The sequence below is a fragment of the Brassica oleracea genome, chromosome C4, assembly GCF_000695525.1.
Source record: "Brassica oleracea var. oleracea cultivar TO1000 chromosome C4, BOL, whole genome shotgun sequence".
Taxonomy (NCBI): Eukaryota; Viridiplantae; Streptophyta; class Magnoliopsida; order Brassicales; family Brassicaceae; genus Brassica; species Brassica oleracea.
Genome location: NC_027751.1, coordinates 6,663,774 through 6,688,447, shown reverse-complemented (window position 1 = coordinate 6,688,447; position 24,674 = coordinate 6,663,774). Strand labels below are relative to the sequence as shown.

Genomic DNA, 24,674 nt, shown 5'->3' with positions numbered 1-24,674 from the left:
TTAATTTGAAAATTAAAAGACTAAATGAAATCTTTTTACATATTTATTTCTAACCGAAGAATAAAACATGAAAGTACAAAAGGAAGAGATGAGTTATAAATCCAATATAATCAATTGTGGATCAATTTTTTTTTATGAACCTAAATTGAAAATATGAAAAACGAGCGAGGAGCCCGAGTGAATGCTTTCAGACATACAAACATCCTTTATATGACACCTTGGTTTGCGCTCGCTTCACTGGGCGAGGTTTGCCTCTCAGACTCGTGGCTAATGGCATGAGTACAGGATAAAATTCATGTGAGCTGTATACGTGGGGGAGAATTATTAGGATGAAAGAATTTGGGAATAGCAATCTGAACAGTTTCTTTCCTCCTAAAGTTAGCTATGTTGGTTTGATTGACCATGTGGGCCTACGTAGTTGATTACTCTCTTATAAAAAATATCGTCCCCAAAAATATATCTCCAACTATACAAATTTTAATTAATTACAATCATAAAATAAAGTAACTCAACATAGAATAAGCATGTCCTAATTAAATACATAATTTGTAACATCTTTTTATTGATCAACCGTAATTAAACATTGAAATATATTATAGTCATGAAATGACATAACTTATTTCTTCACTGGATTTGAATTTCTAGTTAAAAAGAATGGACTCCTAATTTCAAAGTTGAGTCAAGCAACCACTTACATAAATATATATGTTAATAAGCTACTATCTGCATACATATACGATAACATATACATAATATTCTATACATTTGTGACGTATGCTTATGAAACAGATCTTATTCATATAATTATAGTTTCAATTAGACCAAAACCTTAAATGTGCTTTGTAAGAGCCAATAGGAGACGTGCAAGATAGCATTGGGAATTCTATAAATACATCTTCTTTCCCTTTTGGGCTGACAAAAAGTAAATTCCGTGTGGTGCACCATTTTTTTTCTTTAAAAAGGCAAGAGATTGGGGATGAATTACTTGCAATGATTTTAAAGAAAATTCGTGCATGAGCGCTTCCATTATTAAAGGTAATATGATTTTTGATGAGTGTAAATAAATATGGTTCAATTTTATTGATTGGGGCTATCTGGACCGAAGCCAAACTAAGCTTCTAGAAAGACAATAGTTTTTTTGCTGTAAATCAGAAAGACAATATTGGCATCTAGTCCGATCCAGATTATTAATGAGGTCTAAGATATGGATCCAACTTCATCTAGCCAAACAACAGTAACTTGATTTATAACTGAACTTGAATATAGAACCGACAAATTTATGTCTATCACCCAAAATTTTCTTTTTATCAACATACTACGTACTACAATTTAACTCATACACAGGGGCGGACGTATGTATACGGGTGCGGGGTCACGCTACTGTTTTTAATTTTTTTCTTGAATAAGTTAGAGTTAATTTGATGAAATTGTTTGTAGTTTGATGAATAAGCATAAAAGTGCCCCCAATTCAAGGTTGTTTTTGTTATTTTTAGTAGTTTGCCCCCAACTGAAACTGTGTCTAGATCCGCCACTGCTCATACAGTTTAGTTTTAGAAGAAACTAGAATGCATGTAAGACTCAATTTGTTTTGAAAATTACTAACAAGCTAATAAGAATGTTATCTTAATGACCAAACCTTAACAAGGACACAAATCCCATGAACCAAAGTTCATTTTCTAAACTTTTAAAACATGGATTATCTTGCAAAAATCTACAAGAAACAAGATAAGAACTCATAAGATGCTATACATAACTCAATATAGGATTGTAAAATCTAAATGCGAGTTTTGTCCACCAAACCACACATGTCTAAAATCTACAACGACCTATAATATCTACTAGATATATATATGTGTGGACGTACGATACGAAACCGCTTATTTTAGGCTTTTTGAAAGCTCCATATTGAACGTAGTCGTCGAAAGAAAAGGTGAAGAATGGGATCCATTAATTTATATGGTCAAAGATACAACAAACGAAAAGACGTAGTGATCGTCTTCTTCTGATTAAGTTTCCCAATTGCTCCTTTTCTTTTAACTTATTTTCCAATGCTTTCTTTCGCATTATTGTCTATTAATGCTTTTCTCTGCATTATTGTGTGCTAATGCTTTGGGCGGTCCTCATTTTAATACATATGTGCAGTGTCTTTTATTTAAATACTTTCTCTTTAAATTATACAATGATTATGAGTTTTGTATTCTTCTAAAAATGAATTTTGTGAACATCTATTTAATTAGTGGAGTTATATTAAGTATTTTCTCATTGCCCAAAGTTATACGTACATAGGTATCAGGAATATATATATATTTGGAGGGCCATGCTTTAGTGCGATTATATATGGTGTTCTTGGAGAGTATCAGAATATAGAACTCTCAAATAGTGCTTTCGAAGTTTCGAGTGCGATTGTAACGATTAGCCTTTTATTCAACCTTTTCTTTATTAGTTTTTTTCCTTAGATAGGAATTTTTAAAGATACTAATCTGCAATTATTGATCATAATCTTCTTAGTTTGTGTTGAAACATACATGAAAATATGTACCACCTTTTTTTGTTTACATTTTCCTGGTGTAATCTATAAACAGCTTTTCTGATTCTTGTCTTGTTGTCAACTTGTTTCATATTCTTGCAATTATAAGGAATTTGACATATGATACAATAACATATTCTAGTTTCACATAATTCCATTTAGTTTGAATTGAAAAATTAAGTACATTAACATAGTGTTGAAATCCAATTACCTTACTACGTGTATGTTGCATTTGATGGCATAGTTAATTTGTCCAATAATAGCATTCGGTCGATATCAAACGATAAATATATCATCTAAAAATGCATGTTAGAAACATCACATCTAATGATATAATAAGGTATCAAGGAAATATGTGGGCATAAGACAAGACTAAGAGGAGAGCCCGAAACATACTGAGCTTTGAGACTGCCAGATGCTAGATGTTGCAGCTATGGAGATAATGACTTATGAGATGGTCTGTGAGTAGCTCAAGACTTACTTTTATATATAATATAAGGAGAAACATCTACAATACTGCTCTGCCACTGCCATATTTTTCATAATTATTTATCTTCATAAAATTCGTCGAGTTTAAAAACCCTCTAGTCTCTAGAAACTAGTACTTTCCTAATAAAATGAAGTTATTTAAAAGGAGTAGTTGAAATGAAGTTACTAATTAAAATACCGTAGAAAAAAGCCCAATTTTACTAAGTAGAAGGATGAGAGAAGACGAAAATGTGTGAGATATGGCGAACAGATCTAAGTGAAGTAGTTGGTGATTGGTCGGAACACTACTTTGGAATGTGTCTGTCGATATATATATATGGTGTAAGTCGACTCAGACATCAGTCTTATGGCCACTTGCAGCTTTATTTCTTCGGTGCGTTCTTTATCAGATGTAATTAACCTTTTTTTTTTTTTTTTTTTTTTTTTTTTACAGATGTAATTAACCTTCATGCTTCTTTCGCTCTTATCTATAATCACCACGCATTATCGTTTTTGATAAATAATAAATAGTAGAATCGACCGATTACTTGCAAATGTTTTGTGGTAATCAATCGTTTCATATCTGGATTTTTTTTTTTTTTTTTTTTTTTTCAGATGTAATTAACCTTCATGCTTCTTTCGCTCTTATCTATAATCACCACGCATTATCGTTTTTGATAAATAATAAATAGTCTTAATTATGACACAAGAGATTCCTTATAGATTTATGTTGTAGCACTAATCATGAGAAAAGCTCATTCATAATTTTTTAAGATATATAGATTCTAATTGGTTTATTCGTGTTTAAAAAGAAATGGATATTGTGTGAAAGTAATGTATGCTCATCTAAATGCTAATAAATATTTGGCTTTGCTTTATAAATATATATATATAGAATTGGCAAAAATTAAGGAGAATTAGGAGATGCAAGTAAGTCAAGATCTTCGGGGTCTTGATCTAGGAACTATAAAGCAAAGAATAGGCATCACTTGTTTATGCATTGTGACAAAATTAAAAGGTGAACCCATTACAGGAGACGTGCAAATCATTTCCAATCACATACCAAAAGAAGTTTCAACAATCCTAACCTGTCTTCTTTTTATTTTTTACTGAATCGTTAGGTATGGTTAAAGAAAAACATAGATATGTAGATATCTATCAGTCACATTTGATAAGAATCAGGGACGAAACTAGTAATTGTTATCGCAATCCCCAACGCATCTAGGTGAATAAATTGGCACAAGGGTGATTTATGGATCGTCTGATTTTTGCTTGGATGTCAACTAACACAATTAAAGAAAATAGTTGTAATAATACTTATGGGAAACAAAAATCTTAGCAAAACATATTTGTTTGGTTCATATACACGAATTGCCTATACTACTTTTAGGCATCACTCATCAGCGAGGATGAGAGAGACTCGTATAGGTTTAAACACAGTAAGAATAGTTGATAATATTCCAAGACTTATCCTGAGTAAAAGACGTCCTCTAGATATTGGCTGCTTTAAAACCTCCATGAGCCTTAATTGTACCGCATGATAATAAGTGAGCCGGTCCTGAGGGGAATCTTAATCATTTTGATAATTTTTCTTTGTTTTCTTTTAACTTTTATAAATTTATTAGGCCCAAATTTTATTTAGCTTATGGCCTATATAATGTCAGGACCGGCAATGCGTCCATATCATAATTGCTAACTAATCATAATAGAAGTAAAGAAAACATAGAAAATAATGAAATCATAATGGAAGTAAAAAAAAAAGAGTACTCGTTGCACCCGAAAGTTCCTTAGGCCATGTTTATTTCAGTTTCTCAGGGAGGTATCTTAGTATAATTAGGAATTAGAAGAAAAAAAAGAAGAAAAAAACAGTTTTTAACTAAGAGATGTCAAGAAATATCTTTTAAATAAGGCACATAAAAAACGTTCCTTAATGCTTTTACACTATTTTGCTTAATTTTATTAATTAAATATTTACTAAGAACCTAACTAGGGTCTTCTCCATTACACATGGTCTTACGTTGCACATGAGCTCAGAATCCACTAAAAAAACCACTAGAAAGAGTGTTGCTGACAAAAAAAAAATACTCTTTTTTTTTTGATCAACTGAAATTATATTAAGAGAGAAATTAGGGAAGGGTTCAGCCCATTACAAAGCCCATTACAAAGCCCATTTCGTTGGGTGAAATTGCATTTAAACTTAAACTTAAACGGCCCAAGGAGAAGCCCATGGCAGATGATGGGTCGAGCAAGACTGACTTGCAAAGACTATCTGCCTCTAAGTTCCTTGAGCGAGAGATATGGAAGAAGGAGATCGCGTGAAACGAAGCTGCGAGAACTTTGATATTGGAGACAATACCGAAGATCTCTTTGTGTGTAAGCTTGCTATTTAGAGCTCTGATGAGCGTTTGATTATCCGAGAAGACGTTGAGGTCCTCGATACCGATAGAGATTGCATGGCGTAGGCTAGATCGACAAGCAAGCGCCTCTGCTAAGATGGGGGAGCTAATGGAGTTTATGGCCTCAGAGCCCTTGCAGATTATGACTCTCTGCTCCTTGAAGATCCAACCCAGTCCTGCTTTTTGGGTTTCTTTGTTCCAGGCGGCGTCCGTGAAACAGCAGGTAAGGTTCTGTTGCATAGATTCAGAGAGAAGTAGATCCGTTGGTGGTGTTTTTGATGGTTGATTTGGTTCTTTTGTTGTTTGTGCAGCCATCCATTCCTTGATTGCTGTTATTGTTCGGGAGGCTACTTCGTCGGTTGTAAGGGTCTTTCCTTCGAAGATGAGAAGATTTCGCGATAACCATATCTGCCAACATGCCCAAGGGAGGATGTTTATAGTGATACCTGAGGATGGAAGGCAAGGTTTCTGTCGAAACTCTAGGATAGCCGATTCGAAGCTTTGGACTGTAGCTAGGTGAGCTACGTTTGCAACAGGTAGTATACTTCAGACTCTTTTTGCGAAGGTACATGAGAAGAAGATATGTGTTGTTGATTCTTGACCTCCACATCTTGGACAGGTGACAGCCGCTGTGATACCTCTGCGTTGAAGATTTACTCCTGTTGGCAGGGCTCGTTGTACGATGGACCATAGGAAAACCTTCAGCTTTGGTGAGCATTTGGTTGACCAGACGTCTTTATACCAATCAATGATGGTGACTGTTCGTGCGTGGGAGCTTGGGTGATTTCTTGAAGTCATGGCTGAGTGGTATCCAAATTTGGTTGAGTAAATACCGGATGTTAATGGTTGCCAGATGAAGGCGTCCTCCACTCCCATTTGACTCGGCTGCAAGCGTTGAATTGTAGCTGCCAATTCAGGTAAGAGTTCCTTGATTCTCTTAACGTTCCACTTTAGGTCATATGTGAGAAGGTCTGATACCCGTAGATCTCTTGCATCCTCTGTTATTGGTCCATAGGGTTTGACGTCTGCTGAGAGTGATATCCAAGAGTCTTGCCAGACACGTGTTGTTAGTCCATTCCCTATGGCTTTCCCCAGGTTCTGTGTGAGGAGGTCTCTGCCGTGGAAGATACTTCTCCATCCATGTGAGCATGATGTTGGGAGTTCGACTTGGAGAAATGGTTTCTTATGGCAGTATTTCCCTGTGAGTATTCTTGCCAAGAGACAAGAGGGAGCAGTGAGTATCCTCCATGCAATCTTAGCTTGGAGAGCCTGGTTAAAGGCTTGGATATCTCTAAATCCCAAGCCACCTGCCGCTTTTGGTTTTGAAAGGTTTGTCCATGACACCCAACATAGTTTTTTCTTCTCATCAATTCCTCCCCACCAAAACCTTGTTAGCTCTGATTGTATGCATTTGCATAAGCTGACTGGAATTTGAAAACACGACATAGAGTGAGATGGCATTGCTGTGAGAACTGATTTAACCATGACCATTTTCCCTGCTTTCGATAGGTGGCGTGATGACCAGCTCTGGGCTCTCTGACGGATTCTATCCACCACCGAGGTGAAGAGATCATTTTTCCTCCTTCTGAAGTGCTCCGGTAACCCAAGATACTTCCCTGTACCCCCCTCTTTGGTTATAGCTAAGATAGCCTTTGCGCGCCCCTTCATTTCGGTGGGGGTCTTAGAGGAGAAAGTTATCGAGGATTTGGTTTTGTTGATCTGCTGACCTGATGCTCTTTCATATTCCAGAAGTATATCTTTCAGAGCTTGACATGCCTCGGGTGTAGAGTAGCAGAAGAACATCGTATCATCTGCAAAAAGCAGATGGTTCAGTCGTGGGGCTCCTCTAGCCACTCTGATGTCTTGGAAAGAACCCGTTCTCTCAGCTTCCTTGCCAAACCGGTAAGAACATCTCCGCACAGGATAAATAGATATGGGGAGATGGGATCACCCAGCCTAATTCCTCTTTGTGGGGTTACCGAGCCGTAGACTGCTTCGTTTATTAGGAATGAATATGACACTGTAGTGACACATTGCATTACTAGGTGTATCAGTTTCTCATGAAAGCCTAGCCTCTGTAGAACTTGTTGTATAAAATCCCATTCGACTCTGTCATACGCCTTGCTCATGTCGGTTTTAACCGCCATTGGGCACTTCTTTTCTGTTGTTGATGATTTCAGGTAGTGGAGCACTTCATGGGTAATGAGGACGTTGTCAGTGATAGCTCTTCCAGGAATGAAGGCAGACTGGTTTTCGGAGATGATAGAACCCAAGACAGGCTTCAAGCGTAAGGATAAGATCTTTGAGATGATTTTGTAGAAGAAATTACACAGAGCTATAGGTCGGTACTCTGTGACTTTTTTCGGTCCTGTTACCTTTGGAATGAGCCTGACATGTGTGACATTTATGGTAGGAGGGAGGATGCCCGTTGTGAAGAAGCTTTGTATCTCTGACACTATTGCTGGTCCCACAATCTCCCAGTTGGACTGGAAGAAACTCGCTGAGAATCCGTCGGGTCCAGGTGCCTTATCAGCATGAATTGCAAATAACGCTCTCTTTACTTCCTCATAAGTTGGATCACTAATCAGGTTCGCGTTCATTTGTTCTGAAACGCAGGGTCTTAGAGCTTTTGAGACTGTGGCTCTCCCGTCAAAAGTACAAGCCGTGAAGAGTTCATCATAATATTGTGAGACCACTTTGGCGATCTGCTCTTCTTCATGCCATGGTACGCCATTAGCATCTTCAATTATAGCCAGCTTCTTCTTTGCTCGACGCATCTTGGTAACTGCATGAAAGTACCCAGTGTTGGAGTCCCCCAGTGAGAGCCAGAGCTGACGGCTCCTTTGTTTCCAGAAGGCTTCTTCAGCCTTATAGGCCTTCAACAGGTTTAAGTTCAGCTCCTGGATCTTGCTTTCGTTTTGATTTTGGGAGGTGTCTGACATTGCAATGTCCAGTTGCAGCTTGATGGATGTGATTTCCTTTTGGCTATTTATCTGAGTTTCTCTACTCCCTTTTGAGATGGCCTTTCTACAGAGAGTCAGGCGCGTGTCTACGCTGAGGTGGGAGTAGATATACCAAATGTCTTGTATGATTTTCTTGACTTCATCGTTCTCTTTGAGCCTTCTGTCATATCTGAAGATGCGTGTGCCTTTCTTCCTTGTAGTATCTAGGAAAGACAGTAGAGGGTGGTGATATGAACCTTCAAAGTGGAGGTATTGGGTTCTACAGGAGGGATAGAGATCTGTCCATTCGGGGTTACTTAAGGCTCTGTCTAGGCGGCAGTGTACGAGGTGTGACCTTCTCTTTCCTCGCCAAGACAGAAAGTTACCAGAGTGCTTTAGGTCAAACAGGTTATTCTGAGAGAGAAATGAGCGGAATGAGCAAAAAGTGCCTTCAGCTCTATCAGATCCTCCTTGTTTCTCGCTATTCTCAATAATTTCATTAAAATCCTCCGTTAAAAACCAGGCCTCTCCCCGTTAAAAGACTCTAGTGTTAGATAAAAGAGTCTTCTATTAAGACCAAACCAATGAATAAATAACACAACATATCAACAAGTACCGATTGCATTAACAACAAGCATACCAAAAGTATGATGGCCTAGTGATTAGTGCATGAATACTCTGTTTCAAAACGTCAAGTTATATAAATAAATAACTAAATTATCGCTACTTAATAACTACATAGTAATAAGTGTATTCTTCCCGGGATCCACTATATCAGTCGATAGTGCAGCAATGGTGTAGCAATTTATTTCAAAAAAAAAAAAATCATGCTGGTAATGTAGCAATTGCTGATATTTATTTCAAAAATGGTGTAAATTTATCCTCCCGGGGCATATAAAAAAAAAAGGGTGTAGCAATTTATTTCCTCCGATGGCCCATTAGTGTATAACATGCCTTAAGACCCAATATAAAAATATCAAGGCCCATAAAGAAAAGTCTTCACTCAGGACGCGTGTACGGTCGTGATTTAGTCTAAACACATCAATCAACCGTTGATTCAACTTTTCTATTTAAGACGTCATCTTCTTCGTCTTCTCAGATTAGCTTCTCTTCCTTGTCGTCTTCCTCATCACACGCAAAATCCGTTGTCCTCCATGATCCGATTCTAAGGCTTATTGGGTATATCTGTTAGGAGAATCATCCCTCTCTCTTTTTTTTTTTTTTGGGTGTTTCCTTCTCGCATCAAAGCTTCTGAGAACTCTTCTGGATTCGAGATTAGAGAATTAGGGCATTTCCGTTGGGTTAAAAGGGTTACGAAGAGCATAAGATATAATGCCTTCGGTGCCCTCTAAGCTTCTCCTTTTGGTTCCTTCTCTGACTCCTTGTCATTCCGGTTTGTCTTCTTATCGTCTTAAACCTCTTGAAAAGTCTGATTGGCGTGGTAATCTTAGTTAACATCTCTCTTTCTCCTTCTCCTTCTTCTTCTTCTTCTGCCTCCTCCTCTCTTCTCTCTCTTTTCATCGAAAGACAAAAACTTTACTTGATCTTTGGTGTGCTCGATTCGCAAACCCACGAAGGTACGAACGTTTCTGTATTTTTTTTTTTTTTTTTTTTATATCTCAAAGGTGATAACTTTGAGCTTGTTTGTGGCAGTTACGACTACTAGTTTGAATATTTAGTTGGATATGAGCTCTGTTTCGGGTAAAGATTCAGACTTTGAGATCTCGGCTTCTTCGAGTCCGCGTTTAACGCAGCATGTTGGATCTGAAGATTCTCTGGAACCCGATGGAGATGAAACTGGTTTTATAAACCAAACTGTGAATGAAGAATCAGCTACCAAATCCACTTTAGGTTCTTTACCTCTCAAGTCTTCAGATGATGAAGACGAGGATGAGAACCTTACTACTGTAAGTCACCATGTGTTACTGGTTCATTGTTTATACTTCAATAAGAGTCTCAAGTGTCATTTTCAACAGGCTCCGGTTGTTCTCATCCCTGCTATAAAAGGCAGCCGGGAGAAGCATGGCTTGACACTGAAGAAGACGAGTGTTTCATGGGCGGCTGACGTGTATGATCCTCCTCCCTCCATAGCCTCCCACACAAGAAACAAGAAACAGCAGCAGAAATCAAAGAGCAAAGATAGCCACAGGAAGAACGGAAAGAAAGGACAGAAGAGCAAAGACAACTCTAATTCCTCTCGTAGTGGCAAGGACAACAAGAAGCAAGCTTCTCGCAAACACAGTCGCGAGAAGTTTGATTGGGTTACTCAGATGCCTATCGTTGCTGCATCTTCTTGAATGGCACTGGCTGTTAATAATGACCAAGGCACATCTTCACACATCAATGAGATGTGCTCTCCCTCTTTGTCTAATAAATAATCACTTCACTTTGTGTGTGTGTGTTCTCTTTCTTATGTGTAATGGTTGATCCTAAGTACTTGTTGTGAAGAACTCAATGAAGCTTTGTTATTTGAAATGATGTTTTGTTATTTGAAGCAAATGTAGTTTATAAATTGAGAACATAACACAACATTACATGAATCTCTGCATCTTGGTCTCAGGAGGTATACTCAGCGTTGATCTTGACATAGTCATAGCTAAGATCACACCCCCACGCCTTTCCTGTGGCTGCATCTTCACCTACGGATAAATCGATTGTGACAGTTCCATGAACCTCGCCAGCTATCTTGAGGTAGTTACTGGCTCCATCCCTGTTACATTTGTGTAAGAACATGGTTTAACCTCATTTTGCCATTGAGACAATAGCAGTTGTAAGATAAGAAACCTGTCAAAAGGAAGAGGTTGACCACTCTCCATGAGTGAAAACTCGCCGAGTGATATCTCAAGCTTATCCATCTGGAAAGAAACCCCAGCGTAGCCAGCAGCTGCAGCTATGCGTCCCCAGTTAGGATCTCTTCCATAAACAGCTGCCTGTCACAACCAGCAACGACAGACCTTAGAAACAAGAAGAATGATCTCTTTGATCATTCATAGTCTCTATCTCCGCTCACATACTTTAACTAGTGAAGAGGAAGCCACCGAGCGTGCAATTTTCGCTGCTTCTGCTTCAGTTTCTGTTCCTTTTACCGTAACCTCAATGAGACATGTTGCGCCCTCGCCATCCCAAGCTATTGATTTGGCAAGTCCTTGCATCACCTATTAGTTTTAGAGTTCAATGTTAAGTCCAGCTTATGAGCCACTGTTAGATAGATAGCAAAAACATACATACATACCGCATCAAGGCATGTCTGAAGCTGTAGAGCTTCTTCACAGTTCAAAGAAGATATAAAAGGTGATCCAGATAGCCCGCTCGCCAGAGCAATGACTGTGTCGTTAGTACTCGTGTCCCCATCTACCTATAAGACCATGTTTTCAATCAATCAGAGCCTGGAGACTGAAAAAATAATCAATGTTTGAAATTGTTTTAACTTACAGTGATCTGGTTAAAGCTTCGGTTTACTGCAACCTTTACCATCTTTCTCCAGATATCACTTTCAACCAGAGCGTCTGTTGTGATGACCTGAGAAACATAAATCAACATCAATGCCTATGTCTTCTATGCGGCCAAAAGAAAGGAACATACACCTAGCATAGTTGCCATATTTGGATGAATCATCCCTGAGCCTTTAGCCATACCACCAACTCGAATAGTGGTTCCTCCGACCTGAGCAGTTTTCAAATCATTGCAAGATATATGAAACAGTCTAAGGAAGAAACAGAACACAACTGTCTTTCTTGTACTTACCTGTGATTCAACTGCCACGCTCTTGCTTACAAGATCCGTTGTGGTGATTGCTATAGCAGCAGAATCTGCCCTGTTATATCAAATTAGATTTGGTTCCAGTGGCTGATATTTAAAGTGAAGATTGTAACATAAGAGACAAAGAAGATTACTGTTGAACAGAGTTTGACATCGAGTTGACTAGTGTTGGAAGTGCTTGGAGAAGCTCTTTCTGCAATATTGAGATCGTTGGGGTGAGAAACACAACAACACAAGTGATGCAAAGTTACTAAAACGAGAAATGTGTTGTACCTTTTTAATCCTGTGACCAATAACACCAGTTGATTCGATTAATACTTCCTCTGGTTTCACTTTAAGTAGCTGCAACAAAGGGAAAATACTGAAATACATATAAGGTTTGCGGGAGGGAGACAAGGGCTCATAAGAGAACATCAAGACGTACCGTTGCTAGTGAACCAACACAATCTAACGTATCTTGGTAACCAGCATCACCCTGAAATAGCAATGATCTCAGATTCTCAATCCTCCTAACATATAATGAGTGTTATTGAAAGCAACAGAGATATATCTTTACCGTAGCTGCATTGGCCTGACCGGCATTGATCAACACTGCACGCGCCTGAAACATTTCAAAGTCTCAGAAAGGCTACAAAATGCTTTGGTCAATTCAAACAAGGAGGTAGAGGATTTACCGTATTGGAAGTCTCAAGAACCTTTTTGCAGTAAACTACAGGAGCAGCAGCAACCACATTCATAGTAAACACTCCTGAAACCGAATCATCAAAGAAGAACATCATAATCTTTTTTGCCACTGATTAAGGACCACTAAAAGAAGCAAGAGCAAAGGACCTGCAGCAACAGCGTCGACATCACAGGTGACAAGAGCGAGATCAGGCTTCTTTCCTGAAGCACGCAATCCAGCATACATACCAGCAGCTTTAAACCCTTTCGCAGCTGTCACTCCACCACTTATCTAATCAACAAAATTCAAACTTTCAAACTTTGAAGCAAACTCAATAAGCCAAAACAATGCAAAGTTAAAGAAACCTGTTTCCATGAGCCTTCAGGTAGAGATATTGGAGCCGCTGGTATGTTACCAGACGCATCATCCATACTGGTTGCCACTGCGAACACTCTTGATTCTCTCCGTGAAGACGCCACAAAACTCTGATACATACAAAAAAAAAAACTACAGTTTCAAACTTTTCTTCTTGGTCTCAGAGCTATCAGCTTATGATGGATAATGAGAGAAAGACCTTCGGCGCAAAGAAATGTGGAAGCTTGAGGGAGGAGAAGTGCGTATGATAACAAGAATGCATCTTTCTTGAGAACAATCGCCAAACTCGAGTTCAAGAAGCTGCAGATTTTGATTGGTTGTTCTTTTTGTACTTGTGTCTGAAAAAATCCAACTCCTTCAACCCTAGAGAGAGACCAAAAGGCTGTTTTGTCTGATTGTACAATGAAAACAGAATGGTTTGTTATCATGGTTTAGTCTTTTCCGGTTTTGTTAACCTATTGCATGATCTGATTGTCTCAAAAACAAATAAATTTGAAGAAGCTGTTTTTTTTTTTTCATTTGGTACAAAGAAAAATAATGCAAAAGTGTGGCCTTTTTTTTTTGTTTTTGTGTTCATTTACACCACCCAATGGTTTTGTTGGTTGTGAAACCGGATCCAGAGGAAGAAGACTGAGGCTGATCTTGATGCAGAGGCCGTCTTGGTTCTCTAGGTCTTGCAGGATCAACGAAGATCACCCAGCCGTCCAAGAACTTTGCATTCATTCCTTCCTTAGCTTTCTCTGCATCTTGTACTGTTGCGTATGTCACAAATCCGAAACCCTTTGATCTTCCGGTCTCCCTGTCCGTGATCACTCTAGCTGCACACAAAAATATGTGGCTGAGTTGTTTGATGCTGTATATGTTGTTGGATCAGGAAGGAGAGAGAGAGAGTAGTGTTACCATCAACGAGCTCGCCAAAAGGAGCAAATGCATCCTGAAGCTTTTCATTTGTTGTGAGTCTGGAGAGACCTATTCAAATGCACAAAGATACAAAGAGTTTCATTCATATAATGGAATAACATTCTCTTCTTATCTATAAGCCATCCAGACAAATAAAAAGGAGGTCTTTAAAAGCAAGACACAACTCAAAGAAACATAGTAAGCTTTCATGTTGATTCTAGAGACACAAGTTGGATACCTATCAATCAGAACATGACAAAGATCACCAAAGCTTGCTTATCAAATCTATAGCATAACCCAATTCTTCTCTGAGTTTTGTTTCCTAAAGCTTATCTTTTTTTTTATTTTTGGGTGAAACTGAATGAGAATTTGAATTCACAGAAAGAAATATACCGCTGACGAAGAGCTTGGGAGATGAAAGAGCTGAACAATGGCGAACCCAGGAGAATGATGACGACGAGAGGCTGTTGTTGTTGGATCCGGCTAAGATACGGCGGAAAGTGGAAACAAACGCCATTGTTGTAGCCAGCAAGTGAGAGATGAAATCGGATTGAGAAAACACACCAGTGTGAGCCAGAGTATTAAGGGTTCGTACTTATTAGTCGAAAGGGAAGCCCAAATCAGAGCAAACAAAGCCCAATCGTTACCACCAAAACGATGTCGTTCTGGATCTACATCACTTGCACTTTTTTTCTAAAAAGAAAGCAATACTTTGAAATAGAGAAATTAGGCTGTATAACCTTCAAACAAATTATAATTCACATACTATCTAGAAGCCCTCGTTTATCGATATACTCTGTACATAATATACATTATTGCCATATTGCCTCCATATTCAACCGGTGAAATCTACCACAAAAAAAATTAAATAAATAATTAATTAATGTAACAAGTAAAATATGTGGCCACGTTGTATTCATTCTTACCTCTCAAGATAATTAGATAGCTTTCATGAAGATGAAGATGAACATAGTCTTTTACTATGCACACATCTTCTTGAACTGAATTTCTTCTCATGAGAAGAACAAAGAACAACGATGAAAGCGTATACGGTGAGCAAACATAACAACTCTTTTATTTCTTTTCTTCTTTTTCTTAAATCATCAATTCTCACATCATGCTTTTTTTTTTCATACTTTGTTTTCGTTTCTTTTTTGTTTTAGTGATCCAATAGTGAAGAATAACGACGACGGACCGGTAAAAGCGAAGAAGATGATCTCTATATGGTAGTGAAGAATAACGACGGTGAACGAAGTGAAGGTGTATCCGCATGTTTGACAAAAGAAGAATTGAAAAAGATGAACTTATCGTATATACTATATTCGGAAAAAGAATAGTATAATATATATATTCTTTAGTGTAGTTATTTATGTAAAGTTACTATACTATTTGGGATATATATATATCTAAACAATCCCTTAAAAATGTAATCATCTTCATATTTACAATTTTGATAGTTTTCTTCTATGCCATTTTATGTAATTGATTGTAATATGAAATTCATACTATATTGGTTTAAGTGCAATGATTAAAACCAATTTTGGATAGATGACAAATAAACTCTTATATTAGTGTACTATTCTACATTTCTCAACTATAAATAATATTTATATAGTATAAATTAATATTATATAGTATTATGTATTATTTTAAATTTTGATATTTGGATTTAGAGTTTATATTTGAGTTTAGGATTTAGTAATTAGTGATTAAGGTTTAGTATTTAGAGTAATAGGGGTGAGTTTGAGGCTAGTATTAGATTTTGAGATTTGAGTTTAGAGTTTAGGGTTTATGGTTTATATTTGGCTTTAGGGTTTATACTTGGGTTTAGGGTTTAGCGATTAGGATTTAAGGTTTAGTATTTACGATTTAGTATTTAGAAGGGCGGGGTTGGGATTTGGGTTTAGTGAACATGTTGACAATTTATAAAGAGTATTCTATTTTGTTCACCAATATATACTATACTATTTATTTTATTCCATTCTATGTGGGTTTAGGGTCTATACTTGGGTTTAGGGTTTAGTGATTAGAGTTTAAAGTTTAGTATTTTGAAGGTGTGTGATCAAGGTTTGGGTTTAGTGATAGCAGTTTAAGGTTTAATATTTAAAATGTGGCTTCAAGTTTTCAATATTGGAAAAAAATTTATAGATTGAATTTGAGTTTATAGGTTCCTGCCTAGGGTTTAGATTTACTAAGTAGAAGTTTGGGTATAGTAAACCATATTATATATATACTACTTGGGTTTATGCTTCCTTAATTAGGGTTTAGCTTTAATAATTAATGGTGCATCTTGTAATGTTGTATTTTTGCGGGTGAAGAAGATTTACTATTTGCATTTCATAAATGGATACACCTTTGAAATTTTTTGATTATTTGAAACATTTGTGTACTATATTAGTTAGACTATATGGAATAGAAGATATGTAACATGCTAACCAAGTAAATGTGCCTTCAAGTGTCCAATATTGGAAAATAATTTATAGGTTCATGCATAGGTTTAGATTTAGTAAGTAGAGTTTTGAGTTTAGTAAACCATATTATATTTTTTGTTCCATTCTATCTGGGTTTAGGGTCTATACTTGAGTTTAGGGTTTAATGATTAGGATTTAGGGTTGAGTGATTAGTATTTAGAGTTTAGTATTTGGAAGGTGGGGATTGAAGTTTGGGTTTAGTGATAACAATTTAGGATTTAGTATTCAAAAGTTAGGTATGAGTTTAACATTTAAGAGTTGTGTGTTGGATTAGATTCATATACTATTTATCATATGAAATGAAACCATCATTTTATTTTTCATTATGCACTAAATTCGTTTCAGTTTCTACACCATTAATTCATTTATTTATTTCATGGAACCACATCACTAATCTAATTTAAAATTGTATGTGGTAATAAACACAAGTTACGTGGATGTCTTCCATATCTCTCATTCTGAAGAGTTAGCTATTAAGGTGACCACACCTTAAAACATTCAGACGTTATCTTTTTTTTTTCTTTTTTCACCGGTCACTTGTAATTAAAGAGGATATAACCGGATAAATTATAGCATAAATAATAGTTTCTTCATTATGTCAACATCAGTGTCATCCACCTAATTTTTATTATGAATTTGGTTATTGGGCAAATAAGCCCTTTGAAATAAGCCTGAAATAATCTTTCTTTTTTGTTTATATCCTCTATTAGCTTGATCTGATAGCATTACATAATGAACTATCTCGAAAGCGTACTGTCTAACTCAAATTTGAATATCTTCTAGCCAATGTTAAGAGGTGGATCGATTGTCTGATAGAACTTGGCATATTAACCATTTATGTCGACTAGTAATAATTTAGTTCCTAAAAAAGATCAAACTCCAAAACTGATGTGAATATCCATCTATTTTATATAAGTTAACAGTCTACAAATCCTCCTTATGTGTTATATATGGCTGTTCTATAAATATTTTTTAATTTCTCTTTGGTTTTTTTTTACAAACGTAGAACTATTCTGGAACTCTTTTGGTATTTATTTGGATACTGCTTTAAATATTCAAAATCAATATGTTCAAGTATTTTAGTTCTGATCCGAATTTGGATCAGGTTCGGATGATAAATATTATAGATTATAAATTGGTTAAGGATTAAGATTTTTCAGTTCATATGTTCGATTCAGACTTTGGGTTACATCACAAATTCTATTGTTTATAATATTAGGTGTTTTGTCCGCATATGCAGGCATAATTTTTTATAAATATTATTAATAAATGTATTATTAGATTAAAGATCAAATTTTTTAAATAAGACATTAAATTTATACTATGAATCTTTTAATTTCTTAACTTTTGACTTTTATAAATATAAAAACATTATTTTTGGATAACAACATTAATTATTATTTATTTTAAAATATGTTTTATCTTTAACCATTTTTATATTAATTTATAAACAATTATCTAATTAAATAAACAAATATATAATTTTTTAATATAAGTTGATGTTATTAGACAAATTTCTTAGAGTTACCAAAACCTACAAATCTCAAAATAAATAAAGCACAAAAATGTTAAACTGAACCTAACTTTACATATTATATTAATTAAAGTAAGTAAAACTATTGATATATGTATAATTATATTTTGAAATATCTCCAATAATATCTGAATAAACACTCAACAAACGAACCATATTGATAAACAAAACATTAATATGTAGTATATAAAATAAGAACATTTCTTATCTATTGCTATATTCATGCTATAATAGAGAACAAAATAAGATATAGTCAATCTATATTTTTTACTTTAAAATAAAAATTGCTATTTTCCTATAAAATAATATTTCTATATTATGAAATCATAATTCGTTATTTTCAAATGGTCTCTCAAATTTTAATAAATATAACTAAAAAAATCATTATGGAAAATACAGTTTTTATAAAAAAATACAGAATCACGTTTTTCTTTATATAATAGTCTTTTAACGAAATTTTAATTTAAACAAAGTTATATTTCTGTGAAAATCTTTAAAAAAGAAGAAGTAAATATAGTTAATTTAAAACTTTTATAAATATAAGTTACTTGTTGTAAATAAAAAAATTAATATTTTAAAAATATTCTCCTCGGGAGGGAGATATTGTGAAAATATTTTTAAAAAGATAATTTGATTTCAAATAAAATTATTTATAAAAATAAAAGCAAATAAATACTAAATTGGGGAATTGCAAAAAATAGCACTTTGGAGATACCACTTTTCATTTCTACCTTAATCAATTTTACTATTAAAATTTTAATTGGCAAAGTACCTTTATACCCCTAACTAATTAAACCTAAGACTAACTCTTTTCTCCTGCATCTCACGATAATTTTAAATCTCATCATCTCAGATTCAAATCGGCGTTGACGAATTCCGGCGGTGACGAGTTCTCCGGCAAGATCGGACGACGCTGCAGAGTTGTCCGGCGAGATCCGACGAAGCTGCGGCGAGATCCGACGAAGCTGCGGCGCGATCCGACGAAGCTACGGCGAAATCCGATTACTTTGCAAAGGCGCTCTCCGGAGTATCACTCCCATAGGTGAAGATGTTCAACGAGTCTCCTAATTTGTCCACTCTCATCGATGTGAGCACCAACTTTGCTTTGATTTTTGAATTAAAAAAAAAGTCTCAGTCTTTGATTTGATTCTCTCCGATCATCTCATCTCTTCTTGCAGGTTCCCTTATTTAATATTCCACTGATTCCACTTATTTCACTTGAGATCTTGGTGCTTCTCTCATTCCCTTCTAAATCCACAAGAGTTAAGGTAAGTAGTAGTATTTATAAAACTAAACCTTGAAATGAGTTTGTTTGATTCTGATCGCAAGCATGGTCTCTGTACAGTCTACAGAGAGGGTGAGGCAATATATCCCTTGTTGAAGGACGTGGCTCTTTCACTAGATATGCCAGGAGGAAGTAACGCGATGAAACAAATGTTCACTTTTGCCTTGAGATCAGCTAGAAAGGGTATTGTTACAGGAAATCATGTTTTAGCCGAGGAAGCTACATCAATTGCTATCTTGTGTGTGCTACAATTTGTAAATACTTATAAATAATTATAAACTTTTATTAATGGATACAATTTTATAAGAGTTTATAAATAATACACAAAAGAGGTTCTTTGGTACAAAAGAGGTTCTTTCAGTTTTTATTAGGAATGATCTCCAAGTGGCCTCTTTTATGAGCAAACATAAAGAAATTGGAAGATTTCTTCGATTTTTGTGTAACAATTTTTGAGGTTAACTCTTTGGTCATGTTTTATTTATAAGGCTTTGTTATTTACTTTGACACAATCACAAAGTTTCGTGTTTTTATATTGCAAACATATATGTACACACTCTTTGATTGTGCGAAACAAGGTTGTCTATGGTAATGCCCTTGAGATATTTAGAACTCCTTTTACATTTTCATAAGAACTTAAAAAAATTATTGTATAGAAATTATTGAGTTCATGTTTTTATGTTACAAATGGAAAGGCATAGATCACAATTAATTATGTCAAACATGATACATACACGAATTGACGTTTCTAGTACTCAAGACTTCCTCATTGCTGGAAGTATCAAAATATTTGAGGTGTTTATTACAATTTAATACTTTCAAGGACTTATAAAATAATAGTCAAAACTTATTCATTTAATGTCTGAGATTTTATTACATTGTTTACATTTATAAAGACTTATAAAATAATTGTACAATCTTATTAGTTTCATGCTTTTATGTTGCAGATAGAAACACAGAGTCACCACTGATAGTACCAAATATGATAGAACCCGAGATGAAGTTTTTAGTACACAGATTTTCCTATTCTTGAAAGTAGTAATATTCTTGAGGCATGAAGAAGCAAATTATTTATAAGAGTATATAAACCATTTATAAGGACATGAAGAATTTAATGATAAGCCTTTATAAAGGTTTATAAAACATTTATAAAGTTCATCCAATTCAGCAAAATCAATAAGCCTTTATAAATGGTTTATATACTCTTACAAATAATTTATAAACATTTATGAATGATTTCTAAATTTATAAATGATTTACAAACTTTATAAACTGTTCTTTTATAAACTTCATGTCGGGGTTCTATTAGGGTTTACAAACTTTATAAGGGTCTATAAAACATTTACATACCCTTTATAAAACGTTTATAGACTCTTTATAAATGATTAATAAGTCGTTATAAATTGTTTCTAAACTTTATAAAACCTTTTTATGAACTTAATAAACATTTTATAAACCCTCATAAATTATTTACATACCTTTATAAACCTTATAAATGGTTTATATGCTCTTACAAATAATTTATAAACATTTATAAATGATTTAAAAACTTTGTAAATGATTTACAAACTTTATAAACTGTTAAAGAATGAAAGTTCCTCCAACGCCCCAATTTGAAATCATCTCCAACTTGAGTCTAAGAGAACTCATTTCCACTCCGAAAGCTGGAGACAAATGATGGAAGACGATAAAAAATGGATTATTTTTTAAGCTGTCGCAGCAATGGAAACATAATTCAAAAACTAAAAATTGATTTTTTTGTGTTAAATTTAGATTTGAAAACTCTAAAAGATTGATCGAGCAGCTTGTGGTAAAAGCAAACGATTCATAATTCAACGACTTTTTCCTAAAACTTAGATTTACAAAGGGTTATAAATTTTCAAAAACTCAATGTTCACTATCGGAAATCTTTCTCTCAGATCCGACTATTAATAGATAACTCTTTCTCTTAGATCGAAACAACAAAATCCGAGAAAATTACTTACAAGTTGTGATTCTTGCTCGATCTCATCGCCATCGTCGCTCGATCTCCCCGTCGTCGCTCGATCTCGTATGCTTCGTGAGAGAAGATACACTCGATCTCGTCGCCGTCGCTCGATCTCATCGCCGTCGCTCGATCTCGTCGCCGTCGGTCGATCTCGTCGCCGTCGCTCGATCTCGTCACCGTCGCTCGATCTCGCCGTTGCCGTCGCTCGATTGAAAATTTTTCTCGAGGGAGAAAGAGATAGGAAATTATGTTAGAATTGTGAGAGAGTTATTTTTGTCTTTTGCCTATTAATGATTTATGTATTTCTGAAAATGTCATCATTCTAAGAGTATATATGAATAGTGGTACTAAATAAAGGGTAAAATGAAAATTTCCCCTATTAAATTTGTCAACTTAAATAACAAATAAATGCTAGTCTTGCAACTGTATAATAAGAATAAAAATAAAATACCACAAAAAATCGTGTTAACAAAATAATATAAATCAAATTTATTGTTATTGCTTATATACCTCGTTTTAGTATTTTAATAATAAAATAAGCGTAATAATTTAAAAAGATATGCCATGATATATTTTTTTACAGAAAAAATAAATAAATAATTTTCATTTATAAACAAATATAAATAATTTTCTTTTTACATTTTTATAAAACTATTTTAAATATATTAGTATAATGATAAATTTAATTATTATATGTGTTTATATACTATTAATTTTCAAAATTAACAAATAAGAAAGAAAGATGTAGATAAACACAAATAAATATATGGAATTATCTTTTCTGTTTTCAAACATGTTTTCCATTTATTTTTTGAGATCGTTTTTATTATATTAATTTTTAAACAGTTAAATAATGAACTATATAGTTATTCATTAAAGATATCAAAAATCTAATAAGACTAGTTAAAATTGTTTAATAAAACTACGACTCAGCCTATAATCATGAAGAACATGACAAATAAGCATATTTATTTCTTAAATAATAGTATAGATTATGTTTAAAAATATATTTTTATGCAAAACTATTTTTGTTGCCAAATATTTTATTAATATCTCACTCCACCTAGGGTGCGAGTTATTACATAGTATATGGTACTGATGTGAAACTAATAAATTTATTTTAATCTATTATATATATATATATATAAATATTGAAATGATTAAAACAACTTCTCTTTATCAAATAATATTAATCTCATTTTTTATTTTGTCATTGTGTAACAAACAACAATTAAAAAATATGAACGGAACTTCCGCTAACATTTTCTTTTACTTAGGGCCTGACTGGTGTAACTGCAGCTGTTGCGGTTGCAGTTGCGGGAGTTTGCGGATGCGGGTGGTTGCGGTTTTAAGTGGTTTTAAGAGATTTGTATGACTGATACTGTGGTTAGAAATTGGTGCGTTTGCGGGATACTTATGACTGGTAAACCACCAAATACAACATCAGTTTAATAATAAATTAACAATTTTTACATTTTATATAATTATAAAAATATTAAAAACATAATACTATAATAAATATAAAATTATATTTATAGAATTATATTTTTAATTAAAAAAATAAAAAAATATTTTTATTTTATAAATTTATAATATAAACTAAAATATAATAGATATATTTTAGTACTCATATTATTTCAATTTAAAATTTTTATTTTTATTTTTGTATTTATATTGTTTTTAAAATAAATAAAAATTTACCCTCCCGCAACCGCAAATGCTAGCTGGAATCAACTTTTGAATTTAAGAGGTTTACATCGGTTTGAAGCGGTTTAGAGTTGTTTGAATGATTGTTGCAAAACGCCAACAACCACAACCAACCGCAACCGCAAAAGCTACGTTTGAGGGTGGCAGCGGGAAAACCAGTCATGCCATCAACAAACACAAACTGATGTTCATATATATACCTTACATCCCACCATACACTCACGCCCCTCTCACGGCCCTGTAGAAAAAAAATCATGAACTCCTAGATAACACTGGAAAAAAACTACATTACCTAACAACTCATAAAGAGTTTGCTACTATCATACTAACAATTTTCTTATGAAGCAAGCCAAATTGTACAAAATCAAAATATTGAAGAATGATGACTATTCTCTCCAGATACTTTGAACAATGAAATGCCCCACTACTTGAGGATTAAATTTTCGATGCTAACCAACCTTTACTTTCGAATAAATCTTACAACATCCATTCAAAGAAGGGATGTATTTACTTGTATTCGGATTTTAGGTTCTCATGAAATTAGATTTGTTGTATATTGATGAAGTTAAGATCTTTGGCGTGTCTACTTAGTTTTTAAAGTAAGATTTGGCCACTTTATTTTATCTCTGGCATGATGATTCACCATACCAAATGAACCTCGAGTCACAAGAACTTCTTCTCTCTCAATTGTTTTACAAGCTTGTTCTGAAAGAATTCGGTTTTTGTTGAAAAGTAGACACCCGTATTATTTATTTGCCAACTTCATCAGATTTCGTGACTAATCATTCTCTTCTTGCCGAAAACCTTTAATCTAGCCTCAAAAGCGCTTTCTATTTCCCAAAATGATCTCCTCCTATGCAACATTACCTTCTCTTCCTCTTATTGAAACAATTATGCAATCAATCGTTCCCTCATAATTTGCTACATTGCAATTTGCTATATTGCAACTGATTATTGCAATTGATTATATAGCATAACCGTCTAAGTATTAAGAAACGATCATAGCAATTAAGTTTAGACGTAATCTATCTATCTATCTCTATTACTATAAAAGAGAGTTTTCTCTCTCCATAGGGTAAAATAGTGAAACGTGGCATCATATTTCGTTGCAGAAGTTATGATTATTTCTAATTGAGCTCTTATCGTTGGGCTCTTTTCATTTGTGACTTTACTGAGCTACTAGGATAAGCCCCGCGCCTTGCGCGGAATTAAGTTATTATTTTTATTATATTTTGGAGAATGAAACAATAGTTTGGCTTCATTTGGATTAGGGGTGTTCAATCCAGATATCGGATTGGTTTCGGTTCGGTTCAGTTTTTTTTTGGTATTTTAGTTAGTAAAATATAACTACTATTCTAAATCCATATTTACTTTGACTTTAACCTTTCACATACTTTTGAAAGATTTCAACTGGACAACTAAATTGATCAGCCAATCTTGTTGCTTTAAATCATTAGTATTTATATATATATATATATTATTTAGTTTGAATATTTATTAAATAAAAAAAGTAAAATTTAGATTTTTTCGTATATGTTATATTTTGAACTTTTAAAAACGACAATAAATGACTAAAACTATTAAAATTATTATGTTAAAAATTAATGATCAATGGTTTAACATTTTTATTATAAGAAGATACACATGATTTTAAAACCAAAT

The 24,674-nt window shown here is 34.4% G+C and overlaps 4 protein-coding genes across 4 annotated transcripts; 2 read left to right on the top strand and 2 right to left on the bottom strand.

Annotated features, from left to right (window-relative positions):
* The first annotated feature begins 9,513 nt into the window (after positions 1–9,513).
* LOC106342472 lies at positions 9,514–10,156 on the top strand. Its single transcript, XM_013781417.1, has 2 exons — positions 9,514–9,910; positions 9,987–10,156. Exon 1 carries the CDS (start codon positions 9,666–9,668, stop codon positions 9,786–9,788), a length of 123 nt encoding a protein of 40 aa, XP_013636871.1. The 5' UTR covers positions 9,514–9,665; the 3' UTR covers positions 9,789–9,910; positions 9,987–10,156.
* On the top strand, positions 9,653–10,827 carry LOC106342470. Its single transcript, XM_013781415.1, has 3 exons — positions 9,653–9,910; positions 9,987–10,240; positions 10,310–10,827. The coding sequence occupies exons 2-3, from the start codon at positions 10,019–10,021 to the stop codon at positions 10,628–10,630; spliced, it is 543 nt and encodes a 180-aa protein (XP_013636869.1). The 5' UTR covers positions 9,653–9,910; positions 9,987–10,018; the 3' UTR covers positions 10,631–10,827.
* Positions 10,801–13,489, bottom strand: LOC106342469 (arginine biosynthesis bifunctional protein ArgJ, chloroplastic). The gene is made up of 15 exons (XM_013781414.1): positions 13,331–13,489; positions 13,122–13,241; positions 12,924–13,047; positions 12,767–12,840; positions 12,649–12,693; positions 12,517–12,567; positions 12,366–12,434; positions 12,227–12,285; positions 12,078–12,147; positions 11,916–11,996; positions 11,766–11,852; positions 11,566–11,688; positions 11,348–11,488; positions 11,118–11,263; positions 10,801–11,043 (listed from the first exon to the last, which is right to left on the bottom strand). The coding sequence occupies exons 1-15, from the start codon at positions 13,391–13,393 to the stop codon at positions 10,890–10,892; spliced, it is 1,407 nt and encodes a 468-aa protein (XP_013636868.1). The 5' UTR covers positions 13,394–13,489; the 3' UTR covers positions 10,801–10,889.
* A 158-nt stretch (positions 13,490–13,647) lies between these two features.
* On the bottom strand, positions 13,648–14,589 carry LOC106342471 (glycine-rich RNA-binding protein 2). Its single transcript, XM_013781416.1, has 3 exons — positions 14,425–14,589; positions 14,032–14,100; positions 13,648–13,949 (listed from the first exon to the last, which is right to left on the bottom strand). The coding sequence occupies exons 1-3, from the start codon at positions 14,546–14,548 to the stop codon at positions 13,705–13,707; spliced, it is 438 nt and encodes a 145-aa protein (XP_013636870.1). The 5' UTR covers positions 14,549–14,589; the 3' UTR covers positions 13,648–13,704.
* Between the last annotated feature and the right edge of the window lie 10,085 nt (positions 14,590–24,674).